The following is a 24,378-nucleotide window of genomic DNA, read 5'->3' as shown; positions in this document are numbered from 1 at the left end:
TATTTCATACTACTACTTTACTCTCACAGGCTGCTCTGCTTGATTTTCATTGTACTATAACAGTACTAGTTAGTAGGATACGGCTCAAAACATTTATTCTGCTAGAGAACACAGAGAAGACTTTACAGAGACAACTAAATCTTATAATGAAGAATGATTTTTAAAAATTAACTTATTTATTTATTTATTTTGGAACTGGAACTTGAACTCACTACCTTGTGCTTGCTAGGCACGCACTGTACTGCTGAGCCATATCCCTGACAAGAATGATTTTTTAAAAAGGGGAGAAAATAAACACATTAACAATAGTATACAGTAGTTAGCTTTCATTTTTGATGTTTGAGTTGAGAATGTTAATTAATTTTATAATTTATTGAAAATAGAATAATTTATTTTAAAGAGGATAAAACAGAATAAAACCAATCAAAACAAACCAGTGTAAGAGATACAGGACTTCAAAACGTTATGAAATCAACAATACCTATCACAATGCCTCTTGATGCCTTCAAAATAGCTGCAGATAATTTCGGACATAATAAAAAAGAACAGAATAGAATAGAAACAGTAAGAACAAAACAATGAATGCAGTAAAGGACTTCAAAACAAGCCAGTAGTAAATGCAAAACTGCTGCCATAATATATCTTGCTATCTTTAAAATAGCTTCTCCTGCCATCTGATTTGTCATAAACGAAATCAAAGAAAACAAAACCCAATATAGGACTTCCAAAACAAGACCATAGGGAATCTACAATGGCTGCAACCCTCAGAAGGAGATCCCCCTAGATGCCACACTGCTCACTGCTGTCCTCTGAACCTATGATGAGACCACTTGCAATGTTAGTGAAACAACAAAGCACCACAGGCATCTGATCTAATAGCGTTGCACCTAGCTATCATCACAGCCTGTGTTTCTCTGGATAAGCCTGTACTTATCTGTGTGCTGGTACTTATTGTTTGCCAGCCCACACACCTGAAGGGGCTGGGGTCTGGCTGTTCTAGTCTGGCAGTAGCCTGTGTGCTGTGCTGATTCCCAGGCTGGGCTTGCTTCCTGGTGTGACCTTCTTCTGTCTACCCCGGGTCTGTGAATGATTTTGACTCAGGGAGAGAGGCTGGGGTCAAGGCTGTTCCAGTCTGGCAGTGCCCATGCATGGTGCTGGTTCCCAGACTCATTAGAACAAATTTTTACCAAGCTGTAAAAGTACTCCAAGTTATACTACTTGTCGGTGTTCAAATGAATATCATAAAATAATGCTTTTCCAGAAAAGCAGAAAATTATTTGTTAATTAAAACAGTAATACATGGTATTATTCAAAGTACAAGAGGCAGCTTTCTCTTAAAAACAGTGTGGTAATTTTCCTTATGTTGTGATGCTAATGGCACTTTCTCATCTACTCTGTGTCGAGGTTTTAGATGTTGCATTTGAAATACCCTACATGACACACCTTTTCTTAAAATATGCAGCTTTGCAATTTTTGTACTAAGCAGCTTAAGGGATTTTCCAGTTTTATTTCCTAAAATGCAAGTTTTCAGAGATCTTGAATTTCTACTTCATTCCTTTTAGAAAGGTAATGTATATAATAGGCTGACCTAGGCTTAAAGTTGTTTATGTTATAAAACATTTTTGTGTTAAGATGATAAATACAGATACAAAACTTTTAAACTGTTGAAATCATATTAGCTACACCTCAGTTCTGGTTGCTATAAGTTTAACACCCATGGTATATTCTCTGGCCTACTTGCAGCTTATATATATAAATATAAACTATATATATATGACTTTTGCCCTGTTTTGCATATTGTCCAAAATGTTTTCCTCTCACTAAAAATCATACCTGTTAGGGCTTGTGTCTAGATCTCCCCGAAAGCCTCATGTGGTCATAGGTGGGGCTTTTTTAGAGGTTAAGGGTGCTAAGATTAAGCATAGGTGATTACTAAATCAGTCCATTTACTAGTTTGGCACTACTCTAATCCTGATAGCCTAGTTAGAATATAAAAGAACCACAAAAAAGCTGCTAAGATCTCTTGCTTTGCTACCTTCTGCCTGCCATGAACTTTTTTTTTTCTGCAATGCCTGTCTGCCAACCCATTCTGCTTTGGAACCAGCTGATTATAGACTGCAGTCTCTACAAACTGTAACTAAATAAACCTTTCCTCCTTTAACTTTGGATATCAGATATTTTATCTAAGAAATGAAAAAAGTACCAGCTTGGATGATGCCTTCTGAGCCTTTCAACTGGAGATTATTTTTTTCCTCTAGCTTGCACAGTGTTGTTTGAGAGACACGTTGGCAGTTTATACCTTACATATGTTTGCATGCACATCTCTCTCTATGTGTGTTTTATCACTTCTTTATCACTAGTTGATTGTCCTCTAGCTTAATTCTTTGTACATAATAGGTTCTTATTCACTAGATGAATAAATTGACCGCGTTACTAGGTATGTGTCCTGTTTTCAGCTTTACATTGAGGTCAGAGGCCATTGCTATGCTTTACATTGAGGTCAGAGGCCATTGCTAAAAGTTGAATTGTTTGATTGGTGTTATTTATCTAATTCATGGTGGTTCAGCTTATGAACACCTAAAAGGACAATTTTTCCAATTAACTTTAATTTTGAGTTTAAGGTATATCCCAGATTCCTTAGTTTGCTAAGTTGCTCTTACTCTTGGAGGTATTTCAGCAATGAACAATTTAAGTGATACTTTTTGATTCATTCATTAGGGGCAGGATTTAAGAAAGGCTCTTTTTCTGGTCCATATTGTAAATTTAATATAAAGAATATTAAAAGTTAAAAGTTAGTAACTTTGGGAGCCAACATAACTTGGGTAACATAACTTGCTATGGCAAACCAACATTTATAGAATTAAGTACTTCATACTATCTGTAAGATTTAGCATAGGGTTCTACCAACAAGGAAGGAATTGTTATCTGTGTGGAAGATAGAGTAAAAGAAAGATTTGGTTGGGAAATTTTTCAGAACATTAACAGGCATTATGAAACTTCATGTACATAAATATAATGTGAAGTGATTAGAAATACTTCAGCATCTCCCAATATCATTCTAATTTCATGGATTAGCCTGTTCTTGCCTCTAGCTTTAGGAATAATCTCTAAAATTATATGAGAGGCCAAGGAGATAATAGTTTAAGCATTGTAACAATTCATTTTATATAATTTTTTCTGGAGTATTTCTTTTTCCACAAAATATTGTATCCTTATTAAGAAAAAACAGGTACCAGCTGTGATGAAATGAAAGGAACAGTATACATAAAACTGGAAGATTTGAATTCGAATTCTAGTTTTCTAAGTGTTGGAGAAATTACTTCGTAAGACTTTCCACTTATAAGATGACAACAACAACTTATTTCACAGGTTTGTTTATCCTTATGTCTATATGAGATAAAATTTAGCTTTGAGCACTGAAGATAGCACATAAATAATATCCGCAGTCACGTATTTTAAACCTAGTTGTACTTGTTCACTTCATTGAATAAACTTGTTCATTCATTGGTTTATTCATCTATTAGTTTATTCAATCATTTGGCAAGGCAAGTGTTTATAAAATTGAACCTGTATTATTTCTGTCGACTATTATTTGAGTGCACAATCTCTTATCAGTTATGTGCCTCCAAGTCTTTGGATTTATTTTGTTTGTTGAATAATTAGCATCCTTGAATATGTTCTCATGTTAATGCCTCCAGATTGCTTTGCATCCTGTGAGTGATTAAGGGTCTAGCATAGGAGTCATCACATCTTAAAATTAAATTTGAATGTAAATCATTTGATCAGAACTAGGAAGGAATGAAAAATTAGTAACTTTTATTGAATTCTTATATGAATCAGGCATTGTGGTACCTGCTGTATCATTGATTTAATATTGTTCAGAATTGTTCCCAAAAGTCTGTTTGTAGCCCTTAAAATAACTAGTATCATTTTTATACATGTGGGATAAAGATTGTTCAAATCAAAACAAAATAGTTATTTGCTCTAACAGTATATGCAGATACATTTAAAAGTGCATATTAATGGAAAATTAATTTATGATTGAGGATGAAAACTTAATGGAGTCTTTCATAATACTTTTGAAAGGGACTGTTTCTTTACTATCCTCAGAAGATCTTGAGAGCAAGGACTGTGACTTCTTGTTTGTATTTTCATTATGTATGTTCATTGTTCAGTGGCGATACTTGAAAAGATGGATTTATGACTTAGATTGGATATCTTTAAGTTTTCCCAAGATTACTTGTGGTCCTTTTCTTATTTTACATCATCTCTAAAAGTTTTCCTTTTTCAGAGTTACTGTTTAGCACTAAAGATAGGGCTTATTATTTGTCTCACAACTGAATTTTAGAGGATTCACCTGAGGTGACTGGCAAAAGTTCAAAGACAGGCAGGAAAAAGTGTATTCCTGCATATTCAGAGGAGATTGCCAGAGGAAGTATTAATGGAGACATAGGAAACATAAAGGAGAAGGAGAGATAGTGCAGTATAATCTTGATTGTGGAGCAGCTGGGTGTGTAGTGCAGACCTGTAATCCCAGCACTCTGGAGACTGAAGCAGGAGGATTGGAACAGTTCCAGGCCACCCTGGGCTACATAGTTCAAGGCTGGCCTGAATTACAGAGTGAAACCCTGTTTCAAAAAAACAAAAACATAGGTGTGGTGGCACACACCTATAATCCAGGCCCTGAGGAGGCTGAGTTAGGAGATTGTTGTGAGTTCCAGACTAGTTTGGGCTAAAGTGAGCTCAAGGCCAATCTGAGCTTTATGAGACCCTGTCTCAAAAAAGACAAAAAAACAAAACAAATAAACAAACAAATGAAAACATGACTGGAAGGATGGGTGGGAATGGTTCAGTGATCAGGTGCAGGACTAGAATGGGGCTGACAGAAAGTGTGCAACTGGAGGAATGTAATTTACAGGTGTTTATGTTTTTTAATCTGTTAAAGACACATCCATGGCCATTCTCTGAATGTTTTTGTTTGTGAGTTAGTTACTTACCAGCTTGGTGAAGGAGAGTCCCTTACCTAGAAATACTGCTTCATATGAAATGGTAAAATGAGAAGGAAAGTGTTTTTTAGGCTGTAAAATACTGTTTCAACCTAAGGCATCATAATAGACTCTTTTGCCTGAAACTCATATTTTACAGGCTTGGCTCTCTCTGTGAAATGACGGGTGAAAATACATAATGTGATCTTTTTTCCTGTATGCTTTTTCTAAAATTACACCAATCAGGATAACAGGTTATTGAGTGTTTGGAACCACACTATTAAATAATGTTTGTTGTAAACATGAAATAAAATCTCCCTGCATAGTGTATATTTAATATGCCATTGTGAAGATACTGTTACAAAGTTTTGAGTCTTCCAGAAAAGAGAAAATATGTAATGATGTTTCTTGATGTTACAGTTGAGCAGGGCATTTGATCATGTGTTACTCCTACCCATCATTTAAAAACAACAGGCATTTGTGCATTACCTACTTTGTTAAAATAAACTAACAGGTTCAGTTAGCTCTAGCAGTATTTTGTTAGCTGTGGCCATAGCCAGAAGAATCATTGTTTAATTGCCATTACTCTTAGCAAAATAAAGTGATGTTTATCTGTAAGAGTACTTTTTTACCCTGCTGAATTTTAGGAAACAGTTAAGGGTACCAGTTGCTCATAATTCTGTGGAGAACTCTAACTTTGGCTCCCAAGTCGATCTCCAGATCTAATAAAAGATCTGGGAGAAGTGTCAATCAGTTTTTCAGGAGTTTTAGTAAACATTTAGAGAGTTAAAGGACTTTAAAGGAATCTCTTAGGCAAGTGAGCAAGTCTGTTTGTTTTACTATGAAAAAGCTTAACAATTTAAAACAACACAAACTAAATGCATTGAGGCATAAAATTTTTAAAAAAGTAACAGCTTTTACACGTAACCAACTTGACCCTAAATTTATGGGGGATTTAGACTCTTTTGTTTTGAAGTCAGTTATAATACCATTCTGAGATGTTATTTTATTAACAATAGATACTAGTAAAATGCTTGCCGTTCACTCTGTTAAGCCTTTTCAATTTCTAGTCTGCTTGGCTTGAACTAAACTAATGAAATTTACACACCTTCCATATTGTTTTTTTTCACTTATCTGATAGATCCTGTTTATTTAGCATTCCTAATAGAATTAATAAACTAATGCCTTTGGGTTGTTTTGTAATTTATTGCAGCCACCTAATTCAGTTGATTTTTTTTAATGTGACAGATGTTTAGATTTATGAAGTACCACAAACTGGTATGATCTGTGTTGGGGTATATGTGTGGCGTGTGTGTATAGAATTATCATCTGTAATTGGCATCTTTAAAGCAAAATTAAACAAATTACACTTTTCTCAGGCTTAGAGTTGACCCTGTGGTTTAGAGAGTATTTATTTTTTCTTAACTTGTGTATGTAGAAGAAATGTATTTCTTATAAATAAAGGTTTTGTAATTTTTAAAAATGTTTTTAATTATACCATTACTTTTGAGAGATGAAGCACGATTAAATTAAGTTATAAGTTTTTAAACATTAGAAACCCATTTCTTGAGTCTTTTTTCTAAACTGAAAGTTGTATGATCATTTAGTAAAATTCTGAAAGTGTAATTTTAAAAAATTAATCACTTTTCTCAAATTATTTAAACAAATTCTGTTTTAGAAGGGAATTACAGAATAAATGACAGTATAATATTAAGCTTGAGCAAATATATGGGGTATTAATTAGCTGGGCTATAAAAATATACTTATTAATGTTTGGGTTTTATACTGACTGATTTTTTATTGCCTAAAGAAAATAATGTAACAATTTTGCAGAGCTTTTAAATTATAGTTAAAGGCACTATGATTCTTTATTTTATTTTATTTTTTGCTACCAGGAATTGAATTTACAACCTTGCATTTACCAGCAAGCACTTGAGCCACTGGGCTAAATCCCTGGTCTTGGAAACTACCATTCTTAAAAATGAGTATTTTTAGCTTTACCGTGAGAATAACTGTTATGGAGGGGTGAAGTGTTGGGAATATCAAAGGATTCACAGTACTATTTTTGAATAGCAAATATTCATCATTCTATCATTCCTACTTCCTTTTTCAATGCTAATCACAAAGTAATTCATATCTGGGCTTCTTAAAATATATTTGGCTAGTGAGTAGGACTAAGGATATGATTATGTGAATATAGGATAGCAATTCCATGCCCATTCTGGAAGGCTCTCACTTACCTGCCCTCAGTAAGAGTTACAGCTGAACCATTAATTCAGCTCCTGGCACTGAAGACTTCTTTCCCACCTTCCCTTCTTGGCAGTGTCTGTAGTTGAGGCCTTTAAACAACGGCTTTGGTGAGACATTTAGTCAGTGACTTGCGGGCAGGTTTCTAGGTCTCATTGGTCAAGTCCTATGGGGGCTTTCTGCTAATCACAGCCAGTCTTTCTATGGTAACCTGCAATAAAGTTGATAGTGCCCTTATCACATTTTAGCACAAGATCGTTGTGGATTGTTTAACATTTCCGTGATCTTAACACTAATTACCTTATTTATAATACCTCATGTGCCAGCATGTCTGAGTACTCAATATACTGTACATATTTAGTTGTACCCTACTGTTACTGCTGCTGTAATCCTGAGTTTCTTCTATAATTCTCATTGTCTGACTCGATCAGATCAGCTTTTTCTTGAGTTAGCTTCTAGACGGATTTAAATAGATCTGTTCTCTTTTATCATGTTTATGTTCTCAGTTGTTTTGTTTTCCTTCAATTTTGAGGAGAAATGTATGACAGCAGCAGTAAGAACTCCATTCCAAATGAATAAGCTTTTATATCTGTTTCTTAACTTTACTGCTTAACTATTTTTACTCTGTTGCCTACTTTCATAATTTCTCTGGAATTTCTTAAACTTTATGAATAATTTCAAAGTGATATTCCTTAATTTATTATCTTGTTTTGTTGATTTATTGCACTGTAAAAAGGGATTTTTTATGTTGGACCTATATCTTACCATGAATTAATCAATTCATTGAGTCATATGATTAGCAAGTCGCAGTGTTTAGTGTGGATAGGAGAAATGGATTGATGACCACTGTATGGTCTTTGTTCTTCATATCTAGAGGTATTCAAGACTTAACCCTCATGACTGAAAGTAATTCCCAAAAGCCCCACCTCCAAAAATCACATCGGGGATTAGACTTCAACGTATGAATTTTGGGAAGACATAAGCATTTACTCTATAGTATTATGGCTTGGTTTTCTGGCCTGGTTGTTGCAGATTGTGGGCCTGAATTCTTTTTAAATGTATGGTCTGGTGTTGCCTGTTTCTTTATTCAGTCTTTTACTTAACTCACGGGTGGCGTATCTATCTCAGGGTTTGGTATGGCTGTTGTATATGCTGTTGTTTTTAAGAATTCAACTACCATGCAAGGTGAAGGAAGACTTTATTTTATTCAGAAGTTTACTGAGAATTGTTCACTATTTTGGAAACTCATGACTACAATACGAATAGCATTTGTAGTATCTGAGTCACTAGTACAACACACTTTAATCAACCTGCATATGTAAGGTTTGCATTCATGGTGATGTTACACAGGAGTACAAGTAAATGTCTAGTCTGTTTCATTAAGTTCTCTATCAGAGTCACCAAAACATTTGCATTTTTTCATACAATTATTTTTAAGTAGGGTCAGGACTAGGCTGAAGCAAATGTGGTTGCTAGCTGCAAACTTTAAGGGGATATTTTGAGTCCAAAGTTCAGCAGTTATATGACTTTGTCCCTTTAAAGTTTACACAGTAAGAACTTGCTTGCTTCTTGCAGGAATACTGCCTTTGTTACAAATTATATTCTGTTTAACACACATGCACATACATGTATACTTTGGAGCCTGAATTTAGTGCCTTTGGGTTAAGTTACATTCCCAAGTCTTTAATTTTGAGACTGGGTCTTGCTAAGTTGCCCAGACTGGGCTTGAAGTTGCGATCCTGATGTTGGAATTATAAGCACGTGCCACCCATCAGGCTTTCTTTATATTATAGTAAGGATATTATGTCAATTAAAAAATTATGTATGGTAATAGGTAGATTTTTTATTGTTTGTTAGGAGATAGAAAGATGTTTTAAATAGACTGTTCATAAAAAGGAGTATTAGATTGCTTTTTGAGAACCACTACCTTAGGGGAACATACTGAAAGTATCTATTTCTGTGCTGTATGAGCACTTTCAATGTTATTGGGTATTGCCACATTGCTGTAGAGAGTGATTGTTATTAGTTAGTGACTGCTGCAGCAATGCTATATTAATACAAACAAAAAGACAAAATGCTTAAAAACTTAGCAGCTTAAGGCAGTAAGCTTTTTTTTTTTGTACTGTTGATCTGTAAGTTATTGCGACTCAGATGAACTGATGCAGATTTTTGACTCCAGGCTCTGAACTTCAGTTTGCAGATATGATTGACATTGGCTTCAAGTTAGTTCTTCTTTCTGATTCTTTTGGACATACTGCTTCTCTGGGCATTTCTTCTCCTGCGAAGTGGCAGAAGCAGAAAGTGTGTGGAAATATGTAACTGGCTCACTGTCGTTCCTGCCACCTTTTGTTACCTAGAGCAATCACATTGCTAAGCCAACATCTATGAGATGGGAAAATATACTTTGTTCATTCTAGTGGGTATTCATGCAAAGTCATCTGGGAAAGATGTGGATTATTTCTAATACAGGAAAGAGGTGAAGAATTTACTCCATTAGTGACATATGTGAGCCCTTCTCAATGTCTTTACTTACTCTTGATGCTTTATCAGACTTTAGCATTTTTGCTAGGTTAATGATTGTTAAATATTGTGACTTTAGTTCCAAATTCCAATTTCATGTCCTTCAAAATACTGTATATTTGTATTAAAATACTAGTTTTTACTCCATTTTGAAATGAGACCTTTTGTGTTGTAAAAATTTTGAATCAGATTATTATAGTTATACCTACTTTCAAGTTTTTGTTACCAACAGATTTATGTTTTTCTTTTGTTACATGATGTTAGATTTTCTGAGGAACAGTAAAAATACTGTATCTAGACTACTCTAGACAGGTCCTTCTTGTTTTACCATTCTCATTCTATGGACATGCTGTATTCATATTTTTTTTAACTTGCTAATATGTAATCTAATTTTGCTGAACCCAGTTAGTGAGATATAGGAACTATATTCCAGACTACTCCTTGGAAAATGTGGCTGTATTTCAACATGCACATATTATATAGTATTCAGGGTTCTAGTGTTTCTCCAGGAAAAGTGTTTCTTATTTAATGACACTCCTCTAATGTGGAGGCAGTTCTTGGAGAGCTTCATTAGCCAAAGAGGATGGGGTGGAAAAAAGATACCTCTAGTTTTGCCTTGTAAAGATAATTTCATTCCTACTAGGTATCAGACAGGTAAGTCCTAGGTTGGTGGTATTTTTGAAGAAATGCAATGTTAAACAAAAGATTGAAAAGGAATTTCAGTCCACACTGTTATATCTTAAAGGAGATACAGTTCATAATCCTAGGAGCATATCTAGTGACTTTTTCGTCTTCTGTTTCTCATATGCCACTACCCTCCTCAGTGATCTCTCCTGTTTCCAGTCAGTTCAGTTTTTACCATACTGTGTCTAATGTGCTTTAGTGATTTATCACAAAGATGGACGCTGGGATGGATTTATCACAAAGATGGTATATCTCATGTAGCCTGTGTTGACTCTTTATTGGTATGACAGTGTAGTTGAGAAAAAGAGGAAAAGGAGAAAAGAGGCAGAGAGAGTGGTGGTGGTGGGTGCAGGGACAAGACATTTTCTTCAAAGGTATGCCCCTGGTGACTTATTTCCTCTGAGGCCCCGGTTCCTAAGAGCCCAATAATTGTATCCTCATGATTTATTCTCTCTAGGGTGCACCTTCCAACATGGCTCCATTGGATTAATCCTACCAATGAATCTTTGAGGGACATTTCAGATTTAACAAGCATTTTTGTCTGATATTGATGTTCCAGATTTTAGGTTCTTTTCTTTGTGATATTTTAAACTTATAGTCTGTTTTAAAACTCTCAAAGCTTAATTTTGGTGAATTACTACCCTCACAACTCATTTCTTTTGCATCATTGTCCTCAGTGCTGCTGAGCCCTAGAGAAGTTTTTACACTGGACCATAGCACTGGGGAACCTTAACTTCAGCCTCTGGGTGGTAATGGAGTCTTGAGGCTATGATTTCAGTAAGTGGGTTGGCCATGCCAAGCTTCTCTTAGGTTTATATTGGTTACTTGCTTCATTCTTCAGTATCTCAATGTATTTTGTTATGTGAGGAAAGCTGGGAAAGGTTATTTCTTCAGTGCCAGTAGCTTAGTTGAGTCATTCTTTGGCACCTGCTTGACAGTCTCAAAATTCTTGATAGGACAGGTAGACTTAAAGGCCTTTGATAGAACCTTCAAAGAGAAGAACCATGGGTCAGGAAGGCTGGGCTAGTTTATGTGGTGCAGTGTTCTTACCAGATAAGGAAGTAGTTGCTTTCTGATCCACAGGTGTGAACTTTTTTGAGGTTCTTAGATCTCCTTTTCTTGGAAACACAGTTTCCACAGTGGTTGATGAACACACATACCGCTTCTGATATCTTAGGTTGCAGCATCTTGAAAGGCAGCAAAAGAAACCAAAAATAGAATGGACCAGTTAGATCCTAAAAAAGGCTCTTGACTAGAACTTTATGTAAAGATAATGGAGGGAACTAAATTTGGCTTTGTTATATATTGTGGAGATAATTATGGCTAATAAAGATAAGAAAAATGTTAATAATAAAGGTCCTATCAGAAACAGATTAAACACCCAACTTGGATTGAAGAGAATTTAATAAAGGATTGTTTACAAAGCATGGGAAGGATAATAGAAGAATATTTTATTGATATCAAAGAATCAATTTATTGATTGAAGTCACTAACCACCTATTCTTTTCTTCTTGCCAGACCTCAGTGTTTCTTAAGGAACAATTTCAAGGCTCCTATAATCTTTATCTGTTCTTTCCTTTATGGGTGATTAGTTAGAAAATCCTATCAAATTTGTAGTGCCTCACAAATCTCTCTTCAACTCCTACTTCAGTGTTTATTTCAGCCCTTCTAATCTTATTACAGTAATCTTCTACTGATCTTCCTCCTCTCCTAATCTCTGCTACAACCAAGGTATTGCTCTCAAATCCTTTAAGATCTCATGTGTTGCCTCGAAAATAAAATGGAGACATCTAAATCTAGTATCTATTTCTCTACCAATAGTTCCAGTGGGCCTTTCTAGCTGGATGCTCTGTATTTTCCTTCATAGTTGTACTCCACTGAAAATATTTTTTATCATAAAAAATTATTCACTTTTGTTATCATGGGGGCCAGATGATTCATCTGCAATTTGTATACTTCTGGATTTTACTTTACTCCAAATTGTTCCAGTTACCCTAATAAATACCTCATTTAACCTGTATCCTGTATGTCCTCCTTCACTTGCTGTCTTGTGGTTCTTGAGAAACTTCATCTTTTTTCCTGGAGCTTTACTGCTCTCTCTGTCAGGGTGTTTCCATGCCTGTCAGCCTCTGGGTTCTAAGGGTGCCAGAATCATTTCTTTTGTAGTGCATTTTTGTGTAGTGCTGAGCTCTTCTATTTGATGTTGGTCACAAAAAACAATTGACATTTTATATAGAAGTCTCTCTGTTCTGACTTATTTTTTAAAATTAAAAAACTTAAGATAATCACAATTTACAGGAAAGCTGCAATTTACATAGGTTCCCCCCCCCCCGAACCATTTGAGAATACATTGCTAATGTGGTACTCTATTACTCCTAAATACTTCAGTGTGTATCTCTCTCTGTCTCTCTCTCTTTTTTTTTTTAATCGGTACCAGGGATCGAACTCACGAACGCCTGCTTGCAAGGCAGGTGGTCTTATGCCACTGAGCTAAATCCCCAGCAATACTTCAGTGTGTACTCTTTTTCTTTTGAGATGCTCTCTTATATAACCACAGAATACTTACCAAGATGAGAAGTTCATTGGATTAATTAACCAGAAATTGATAAAGTACCATCATCTAATTCAGAGACTTTACTCAGATTTCATCAGTGGCTCCAGTAATTTGGTTTATAGCAAAATAATACAGTCTGTAATGATGCCTTGCCTTTATTTTTTTCAGTTTTTATCGTATTAAAAAGATAAAACAAAATTTTGTGACAAACTAATGAGAGTAATTTATAGTTAATACATTGTATCATTGTCTTCCACATATCTTGCCTTTCATTTCCATGCCTCTCCACACTTCAGTTCTCCCATGTTCCTTGACTTTCATGACCTTGATAATTTTGAAGAATACATGCTTCAATATCTAATCTCATATTCAGTTTTCTTTCTTTCCATATTTTTTCCATCCTTAATGAGTCAGAACTCGTGATCATATTATGTTTACTATAGTCCATCTGTATATAACAGTATCTCTTAAGGACCATTTTCATCTCTTTCTGGCACTGACATGATTTGGTTTCTGAAGCTAAATGCTGAGCAGCCCTTCTTGGATGCAGTACTGACATCGTTTGGGCTCTAGTACACAACATGCTCCATATCCTTCCCCACTCCCAGTTTATAGCTTCTTCACACCGCTGACTCTGATGCTGCCACGTGTGGTCTGCTGCTGTTACACCCTGCTTCTCCTTTGGTGCTAACGCCCCAGCAGGATTGGTCCTATTGGATACTGTCCTCACTCTGCCGTGTGTCTCTGTGTTGCCTCCATCCCTTACTCTGTGTCTCTACCCCTGCATACATGCCTGCCTTGTTTGGCACCAAATCTGACTTTAGAATGGAATTATTTAGAAGAGGAAGAAAAAACAGGGAAACCTACCTTTACAATTTATTTACTTTCTCTTCTTAGAGAAGTTTCTTATCTTCCTTTTTTCAATCTAAATATACCAGTATTAACCATTTTTTTAATATCTAAGTAAGCCATTAATCAGACCCAAAATTCTAATGGTGGCCTCTTTTTTGGCTCCATAATCTTGTCCTTTTTCATTAAGCTATTTATCATTTATTATTATCCTTAAGTTCTTAAGATGAGATTGGTCTAATTTTGTGAAGTAAGAACTTGTTACAGAGGTCATGTCCACTATAAAACAGCATTCTGTTTGCATGGCTTCCTCTGTCTTGCTTTCTAACTTTTGAAAATTAGGATTAAATAAATTATAAATATTTCTCTTATGAATAGGATAGACTTTAAACTTTTTTTTTTAACATTTTGGGAAATGTCCCCCCCACACACTTTTTTTTTTTTTTTTGCCTAAAACAAGTTAGAGATTAGCCAGCCTCTCCCATATGGCAGAAGGACCTGTCTACTTCTCCTGTCAACTGAAAGTGCTTCAAAGATAGGATCTGTAGACTCTTGAGAACAAGAGGTATCTGCCATAGACACTTTTGTGTTCTCAGTCTGACTACTATGCTCTGCTACACAGAAAACACTCTTTTCAGTTAATATTGGTTTGCTAACCCTGGTTTGTTCTTAGGTCTGATACCAAAGTCCATTTCTAGTACAATTATCAGATTCAGAATTAAGATGAGCTGTTTTTCTGTTTAGGTAATGTGTGGCTCTGTTAAAGACAGAGATTATCTTAACAGCACATTTCTCTAGTCTATTGGAGTCAGTTAATCATGAACTAAACTAAGTGCTTAGTGATTTGTATATACATCACCTATTACATTACTTAATTTTTCCTATTTTTTTACACATCTAGAAATAAGAAGGGATATTGGGAAGGTGATTCTATACTATTTTAAAATTTATATTAGTGTATGTTTGCAGTATACAGTGATTACATTCACTGAATGGAAATGGTATATGTACAGTAATACATCTCAATTCTGTTTTATACTGTCCTCTATCTTCTTTTATTTTGCCAGCATTCATTTATTTATCTTATAAATCATTATGAAGTTATTTACCATCCATACAGATTTAGCATCCAGACTAATAGGCCAAAAAACATGTAAAGCACATAAGACTAAATTAAGGTACATTTTTAGATACAATTGTCCATGCTGGGTAACAATAACTTTTTAATCTCTTTTTTCTTATTATTTGTCTTTTATTTCATACTAAATTTATATATTGTTTTTCATATAAGAGAAATCATATAATTTAAACACATGTGTCTAATTTAATTCCCTTAACATTATGGTCTCAAGGTGCATACATTTTCCTACAAATGAATTAAGTTTATCCTTTACAGTAGAGTAGTACCCTACTGGATATAAATATAGCATTTTCTTTATCCATTCATTCTGTTGATGGACATACGGAATGCTTCCAAGATCTGGCGATTTTCAATTGTGCTGCTGTAGTATTTCCCTAAAAATAAGACCTAACTGGAAAATAATCAGCCATGAAAACTAGAGATGAAAAATGCCAGTCCTATTCACCTTGCCTTATTTGCCACTACAGAGTAATCACTAAGCAAGAGACTAATGAGTTCTAATCTTCTGCATTACGCTGGCCATCACCATGGTAATGACCAGTGCTTATTTTCTGGTTAGGTCTTATCTTTAGAAACACAGTATGAAGATGAGAATGGTATGAGGTCCTTTAACTCTTGGGCAGATACCAAGAGGGGGAACAACTGAGTCAGATGGAATTTTTAGTTTTAATTTTTTAAAACTCCATACTGATTTCTATAGTAGTTGTGTTAGTTTGTGCTCTTCCCAACAATGAAAAAGGGTTCCTTTTCTCATCCTTGCTTCGCCAACATTTGTTACTGGTTGGTTTCTTGATGGTACTCCAAGATCATTTGCATTTGCATTTCCAAGATCAAATGAGATCAGGAATGTTCAGGGTGGTGTGGCTGTAGGTTATTCTCAAATGGCCTGCAGTGATGAAGATTTTTTCATGTGTTTATTGGCCATTTGTGTTTCTTCATCTGAGGAGTATCTATATAACAGTTTTGGAAAAATGTCCATTTTGACTATATTGGTTCCACCTATCCAGGAATAGGGCATATCTTTGCATTTTCTGATATCCTTTCATTTTTCCTTTTTCAGAGTACTATAGTTTTCCTTGGGTAGGTCTTTACTTTCTTGGTTAGGTTAATTCCTAAGTATTTCATTTTTCTTGATTCCTTTGTGAAAGATATTGTTTCCATAATTTTCTTCTTGATCAGTTTCTTAGTGGTATACAGGAATTCTATTGATTTTTGAATGTTGACTTTGTATGCTGCTGTATTACTAAATTTGATTATTAGGTCTAGGAGTCTTTTTGGGAGAGTTTTTGGGGTCTTCTATGCAGAGAGTCTTGTCATCTACAAATAATGATAATTTAACATCTTCTTTTGCTGTCTATATTCCTTTTATTTCTTTCTCTTGTCTAATTGCTGTAGCTAATGTTTTGAGAACTATATTGAACAGAAGTGGTAATAGTGACATCCTCGTCTTGCCCCTGATTTTAGAGGGAAAGCTTTCAAGTTCTCTCTGTTTAGTATGATGTTGGCCTTTGGTTTTTCATAGGTGGTTTTGGTTTTATCAGATTGAGATAATGACTTTCTCTTCTTATTTTCTTCAGGATTTTTATCATGAATAGATGTTGGATTTTGTTGGCTGTTTTTTCTGCATGTATTGAGATGATCATGTGATTTTTTTTCCTGCTTCTGTTTGCGTGGTGCATTACATTTATTGATTTGCATATGTTGAACCATCTCTGCATCTCTGGAATGAATTGTACTTAGTCATGATGTATGATCTTTTTTTATGCTCTGCTGTATTCTGTTTGCTAGTATTTTATTGAGGATTTTTGCATTTGTGTTCTTTAAAGAGATTGTTATGTGGTTTCTTCTTTGGTTGGGCCCTTTTCTGATTTTAGAATTAAGATTACTACTTTCATAAGTAACTTTGGGAGTATTGCTGCCCTTTCAATTTCATTAAAGAGTTTGAGGAGTATTGACATTAGATCTTCTCCAAAGTTCTTAGAGAATTTGTCAGGAATTGGGCTTTTTTTGTAGTTTTTAAAAAAATATTTAAAATTTTTATTTTAAAGGGGGTAAAATTAAACACAACAAAATAGAACAATATAGGACATAAGAAAGCAATGTAAAAGATACAAATTTCAAAGCTAGATGACCTGAGATCTTCACTGTCTATCATATTGTCTTGTTTTCTTCCAGATAGTTTTCTATGTCTTCGCATAGGTCTTCAAAACCAGACAATAGGGAAGTCACTACTGGCTGTTGTAGTCTCTCATTCTTTTCAAAATAGCTGTCCATACTTTCATGTATATTGAAGTTCAACAAAACAAAACAGGCGGTGGGGGAGGGATTGTTTGGTTTCCTAGTGCTCCAGGTCCCAGCATGGCGTGGGGCCCAATAAATGCCAGTGGCTCCTGTCATGGGCTGCCCTAGCCTGCCAGGCTTACAGCCACTCACATAGGGTTTGGGAGGGGAGGAGCGGTTGCTTCAAGTTGTTTCTTTGTAATGAATTGACCATTTCACAGCCCAAAGTTCTGCAATGGCCAACAGATCATAGAAGGACATCTTTATATGCTCCTGCTTGAAACCAATAGCATCAGGAAGCTGCCAGCCTTGATTCAGGGCCAGGGTAGTTTTTTTCTTAATTACTTCTTCAATTGCCCTGACTGATACTGGATTATTTAGGAGTTTTATATCTTATTTAATCAGCTTTGGTTGTTTATATGTATCTAGGAATTTGTCTATTTCTTCTGAATTTCTGATTAGAGTATAGTTTCTCAAAGCAGCTAATGGTAATCTGGATTTTGGCAGAATCCATTGTGATTTAGCGTGTTTTATTTCTGATTGCATGCGTTTAGGTTTTTATTTTTTTTGCTAAGAATGGCTAAGGGTTAGTCTGTTTTGTTTAATCTTTCAAAGAACTAACTCTTTGATTTATTGAGTTTTTATATTTTTTTGTCTCAATTTTATTAATTTCAGCTCTGATCCTTATGATTTCATACTTTGTACTAGCTTAGGGTTTGGATTATTCTTGCTTTCTAGGACCTTGTAGTGCATCCTTAGGTTATTTATTTGAGTTGATTGTTTTTCTGATGTGAGAATTCCCCACCATAAATGTTCTTCTTAGGACTACTTTCATTGTGCCCTCTAGGTTCTATGTGATACTGGCATTAATGTGTGTCTAATTTTTAAAATTTCAGATGATCCATTGATTATTTAAAAGAGTATTGTTTAATTTCAGTGTGTTTGCATAGTTTACGTTGTATCTTTCGCCATTGATTTCTAGTTTCATTGCACTAGGACCTGATAATATGCACAGGATAACTTTGATTCTTTTGCCTTTACTTAATCATACTTTGTTTTTTTTTTTTTTTTTTTTTTGTCTTTTTCCTTTTTATCGGTACCGGGGATCGAACTCATGACTGCCTGCTTACAAGGCAGGCGCTTATGCCACTGGGCTAAATCCCCAGCCCCACTTAATCATACTTTGTAGGATACTGTTTTGGAGACAGTTCATGTGCTGCTGAAAAAAATGTATATTCTGTTGTCTTTGGACAGACACTGTAGATTATCTGTTTGTTTGAAGGTTTAACTCTGATATTTCTAAGATTTTTTTCCTTGGTCTAGTTGATCTGTTTGTGACAGTGGAGTATTTAGATCCTCCTTTACAATTGTACTGTATTAATGTTTATCTGATTTTTCATGATCATTAGCATTTGTTTTATGAAGTTGTAACAAGTGTTTGGTGCATATATTAATTCCTTTAACCAACATGAGTTACCTTCTTTGTCTCTTCCTATTGGTCTCAGCTTGAAATCCATTTTATCAAAAGTAGGGATATCAATTACTGCTTTTTTTCAGGGTTCATATTGCATGACTTTATTATTTTCCATCCTTTTGCTTTTTAATCTGTGAGTTTCTTTTTGAATGAAATATTTTTCTTGTATGCTGCATATTGTTGGGTTTTGTTTCTTGATCCATTCTGCCAATGTTTCTTCTTTTTATTGGGGAATCAAGACCGTTCACATTAAAAGTTATTACCGAAAGATTTATAATAATTCCTATCATTGCTTTATTTTCCTGTTGCTGATTTCCTCAAGCTTTCCCCTTTTGTTTTACTATTTATCCTGTCAGGTATATTTATTCTTTTTGACTCATTGGCATTATTGACTTCATTGTTTCTGTAGGATACTCTTGATAATTTTTTTGTTATGTTGGTTTCGTATCTATGAGTATCTTGAGTTGTTTCTTGTCTTTGGAACTACCTTATTTCTCTTTCAATTTTAAGGGGAGGTTTTGCGGGAGACATAAGTCAGAGTTGAAAGTTATTTTGGGGAGTTTGAAATACTCTGCAAACCTTCTTTGTCTTTAAAGTTGTGTAGAGAAGTCTACTGTAATTCTAATGAGTTTACCTTTTTATGTGATTCCTTGCCTTTGCCTAACAGCTTTTAAGATTTTGACAAGTAATGTACTTAAGCTAATAGTGTAGCATGGAGAGGTTCTCTTTTGGTCATGGCTCTTTGTGGTTTTGTATGCCTCCTTTATTTGTGTTTATTTCTTTTCCTATATTTGGGAAATTTTCTGCCATTATTTCTGTGAACGGGGTTTTAAAAAAATACCATTTATGTTGTCTTCTGATTTTTCACATTCCACTTGTTTTAAGATAAAGCTTTAGATTGTCTAACAGTTGTTGGATCCATATTTTGTGTTCTCTTTTTGTTTTTTAAGGTATCTTTGATTGGTTTGTCTTTGAAGGCATCTTGTCTTCTGTTCTAAAATTCTGTCCGCACACTGGTCAATTCTGCTGCCCATACTTTCAATATGATTTTTAATCTCCTGGATTTCTGATTGAAATCTTTTCATGGTTTCTCATTCTTTGTTAAATTGGTCACTCGCATTTTGTGTCATTTCCTTTAACTAATCTACTTTTTTATTAGTGTCTTCTGAAAGCTCCTATATTTATTATTTTTATTATCTTATCTTAGTTATACTTTACCTTAGTTATATCTTTTCTAATCCCTCTGAGTATCTAAGCTGTGTTCTTAACCTCATCTGCTATCCTGTTAAGTAATTTGGGTGTATGGCCTAGGTGTATGCTACTGTGCTCCTTGGCATCCCCTGGATTGACTTCCAAGGATTTAGGCAGTTTGGGAGGTGTTTTGTTGTCTTTTCTTCTCATGTTTCTTTCTTGTCTGTTTTGCTTTCTACTGAGGTTTTTGCATTCTTATAGTCTTAACAATTTTTGCTAGCGTGGAATCTGTAGTTGCTTTTCAGTGATGTAATTCGGGTGTCCCTAGCTATAATCTTTTACCACAATCCCAAGATCCCACCATCTTGGCTAAGTTGAGAAGAGAAGTTGGCCCAGCAAGTCAGTTCTCTGGGAATGCACTCTGTATTTGTAAAGTCACAAAGACATTCTGCATGTTGGCTTACAGAGAAATAGTGACAATAACATGACCCTGTTAATTTTAAGCAAATCAGCTACAGTAGTATTAGTCAAGGCAAATTAGACTTTAACATACCATAAGAACCAATTACATACCACTGTTAATCTTAGAGAAGAAACTGCTAATTATGATGTAAAATTCAAGGCAATCCAGTTGATTTATAGCTAATGTATACTAGGTGTGACAGATATATCTTCACTAATGGTAGACAAGAATTAAACAGTAATTTTATAAGAGTTAACTATCAAAGTATTAACAAAGCTTTATAGTTACACTAGTAAAGATACAGGTTTTGGGAATGAGGGAATGCAAGAAGGAAACTTCAAACCTTAAACTCTATGATATGAAAAGGAGGTGGGAAGGGTGGTACAAAGAATCTTACTGGGGAGTAGGATTTTTACAGAATTAGGAAAGGTAAGAGAAAAAACTGGCAAGAAGTAGAAAATAGAAAAAGGGAGAAAAAAAATTATATAGAGATAAAAATAAGAGAAATAATTACAGAAGGAAAAGTAAAAGGGAGAAGAGGGAAAAGTAGAGAAAAGAAAAGAGAAAAAGAGGTGAGCAGTAAGACAAAAGACCAAGAAAGATTTCCCAGGCCAGGAAACTGGTAAAGAAGGAAGGGAAGAAAAGAAAAGAAAACAAATAATAAAACTATAAACAGTAGTTACAGAAAAACAAAAAGAGAAAAAAACTTCAACCAACCAAGCAACCCAACAAAAAGAAAAGAGTAGCAAAAGAGTACATAAAAGAAAAAACAAAACAAAGGCATTTCTGTGATTTAGAATGCGTGGTTTTCTTCTGGGATCTACAATTTTGCAGCAGTCTCCAATCTGAGATCTGTCCCTGTCCACGCTGGTAGATAAAGAAGTTAGACACCAGATCAGTGCAGTCACCAGCAAGCAGGCAGTGGGACTTACAGTTCCACCGCAGTTCACACTGAGGCTGGTCTGTGTGCTCATGGGATGTGACAGGCGCCTGGACAGAGAACTCTTGGAGCAGACAGCATCCATTGGCCCATTGCACTTCTGCCTTTCTCCCTCAAGATCTCCTGAGTCCTTGTGTTCACCATGTCTCTGTAGGTGAATCACAAGCCTGTGCCAGGAAAAAAAAAATACAGATTGCTTCTTCCTTTTTTCTGTATTGTGTTTTGTCTCTTCAGTTTCTCTGAAGGCTCCAGTTATCTCAGGAGATCCTTCCTGGGTCCCAGAAATCCACCTCCTCCTCCTTTTCTTCCCCAGTGTTAATTTTCCAGTGTTTGTATTCCCAGTTTTGTAGAGGCTGTTTTGTTTTTGCTTACTACTCTGCCATTTTCCTGGAAGCCCCATTGTTCTTGGCCCCTGTCCACTCCATCACCTCCAATTATGGTAATCTGACTCTACACCTGATGTACTACTTAAGGTCAGTTACTTAATATCTGAGAATCAGTTTCCTTACTTGTACAATGCAGGTTTAAATTACTTCCTCATTAGGTTTCCGTGAGGTCTAAATGAGGTGCAGAGTATAAGTGTGCCCCTACACATGGCAATATAGGTGCTTGATACAGGAATAATTTACTCTCCTATACTTTAAGAGGCCCCCCAGAAATGTGTTTTAAATTGAAATGACACTGAACTAATCGCCTTTCAGTCTTGATCATTATCTAAAAACTGTCATTACTCTTGACCCATCAGCTATGTGCTTGTTAAATTTGCTTACAGAATTAGATCCTGAACAAAAACTCACCAGGCTTTAGATTTTGGTAGGTAGTTTATATCTATATCTAGTGGGTGATAACTTTATGGTGAAGTAATTGTTTTTGCCACTAGGTGGTGTTTGTGCATTTGTGAGGCTGTCATAAAGTCACATTGTTTGGGAACATCCTGTTAACCTTGGAGAATTATATAGTGATGTTTATTCACCCTTTCCCTGTTTATCAGATATTTTAAGGGTAGGGGAAAAATTAGATGAGAAATTTAAAGTTGTTTTAGATTATTTTATTTACTGTTAGTTTAAATAGAGTGTTTAATGAAAAAAGAGATTAAAAGAACCAGTGGAATTGTGGTATTACTAGTTTTGTGCCATGTACATATCGCACCTAATCTAATTCATAAATTAGTTGGAGCTATCAAAATATTAAATCTATTATAGGACCATTTAACTTCCTATTTTTTTTCAGTATGATAAAAAATAAACACTCCGTACTCAGACATACTAGCAGTGGATCATTCGATATATAGTGACATTCAAAAAATATGCTGTACTTTTTAATTACTTCTGATAAAACTTGCAAACACTTACCACTCCTGCTCCCTGTGAGGATACAAAGATGAGATGTAATCCTTTTTATTTTTACTAAATTAGGAATGACTAACTGAGTTGACTGAGGTTAGTTACAGTAGTAGATTGCATCGGAATAAAAGAAAGGATTATAATAAAGAATTTATGATATAGGATGGTTTAGAGAGTCCTGTTAGAGATTCTTATTCACTGTGTTTTCTATGAATAACTGACACAGCCCATTTGGAAACTTTGGTGACAGTTTTAATTTGTAGAATTTATCAGATAAGATTCAGAACAATTTTGGCATGTGTGGTTAGAATGTGTTGTTGAAATTGGGTGACTTTTTCCTTTTGCCTTAGTTAGAAAGGAAGGTGGAGAACAGGTAGCAAACTAAAAGTCACTGCTGATGAAACAGTCAGTGAGTTGAGATCTGGTGGTTCCAGAGAGTAAGGAATGTTTGTTGTTATTGTTGCTGTTTGTTTTTTGTTTTAAGCAACAGATACTGACTCTAGCTAATTTATGGAAAGGTGAAAAATTTGAGAATCTAATGAATAGCTGAAGAATTACATTGCAGAAGAGACAAAATTTGGGCTATTTTATGGGATCTAGATAGCAAGAAGAAATGGATAGTTTTAAAATGAGAGTTTTCTTGATGCATGAATTCCAGCTATTTCAGTTTTTTCTTTTATTATTATTTTTCCTTTTATGAGTACATACTTGCAGTACATTATGTTTACATTTGTTCTGGGGAGAGGGTACATGTCCGTAATACAGCTTGTTTCTTTTGTCTTTTAGTCCCTTTCCTCTTTTCACCTCCCTCCCTCTCTAAATCCCCTTTCCAAAACCATTTTCATTCCTGTTATTCTTAGCTCATGTTTATGACATGAAATGTTTACATCCATTGAGGTTACTAGGTTCCTGTACATGGCATATATTATTCTATTTACTTCCAATTAGCCTTCCCCTCTCCCGTTGCCCTTGGATTTTTGGATCCCTTTCTACTTATTAGAGATGTATCTCCTTGTTTCCTTCTACCCATCCTTTATTGTCTTTGTTTGTAGTTTTCCTTACTCAAATAAGAGATATAATATGTTATTTAGGCCTGTGTGGCTGGCTTATTTCATTCAACGTGCTATTTCCAGAGGTTTCCATTTTCCTACAAATGTCTCAATCTATCCTTCTTTATAGCCAAATAGTATTCCATTGTGTATGAATACCACATTTTCTTTATCCATTAGTCTGTTTATGGGGTTTAGCCATTATGAATTGTGCTACTATAAATGTTGGAATACATGTATCATTATAGTATGATGTCTTTGGCTCTTTGGAAAAGATCCCTAGAGGGGAAGTAGCCTGGTCACATGAAATTTCTGATTTTAATTCTTTGAGAAATCTCCATCCTGATTTCCATACTGTTATACTATTTGCATGTCCACCAAAAGTGTAAGAAGTTTCTTTTTTTTTAACCACAGCCACACTGGCATTTGTTATTCTTTGACTTCTTTTTGGTATAAGATGAAATCTTAGTGTTGTTTTAATTTGCGTTTTTCTTATGGGCAGAGATACAGATATGATTTTTGAAAAAACACTTCTAAATATCATATTGTTTGGAGATAGCAGTCATTCATGTACCAGTGCTAACTGGTATTAGATGAGATGGGAAAGCTAGTCTTAGGGGAAGAGCTCTTGGGGAAGACTAGATTTAAATGTGGTAAA

The 24,378-nt window shown here is 34.9% G+C and overlaps 1 protein-coding gene and 1 non-coding gene across 6 annotated transcripts in view; one reads left to right on the top strand and one right to left on the bottom strand.

The window, feature by feature from the left end:
• The window catches only part of St7 (suppression of tumorigenicity 7), a 276,254-nt gene that overhangs the window by 3,038 nt on the left and 248,838 nt on the right, over window positions 1-24,378 (top strand). The window contains exon 1 of one of the 5 annotated variants that reach the window (XM_063241761.1): window positions 3,166-3,369. The exons of the other annotated variants lie outside the window; for them this stretch is intronic. Within the exon in view, the coding sequence (XP_063097831.1) occupies window positions 3,345-3,369 (25 nt within the window). The 5' untranslated portion in view covers window positions 3,166-3,344. Of the gene's footprint in view, window positions 1-3,165; window positions 3,370-24,378 lie in introns of those variants that run through there. 5 annotated transcript variants of the gene reach the window in all.
• LOC111758426 (small nucleolar RNA SNORA2/SNORA34 family) lies at window positions 17,447-17,584 on the bottom strand. The gene has a single exon (XR_002792601.1). It is a non-coding gene; the product is annotated as a small nucleolar RNA SNORA2/SNORA34 family (small nucleolar RNA).

Source organism: Cavia porcellus, unplaced genomic scaffold (genome assembly GCF_034190915.1).
Source record: "Cavia porcellus strain 051 isolate PalLab524CR breed Dunkin Hartley unplaced genomic scaffold, mCavPor4.1 scaffold_2, whole genome shotgun sequence".
NCBI classification, from domain to species: domain Eukaryota; kingdom Metazoa; phylum Chordata; class Mammalia; order Rodentia; family Caviidae; genus Cavia; species Cavia porcellus.
This window is presented reverse-complemented; position numbering and strand designations above follow the sequence as displayed.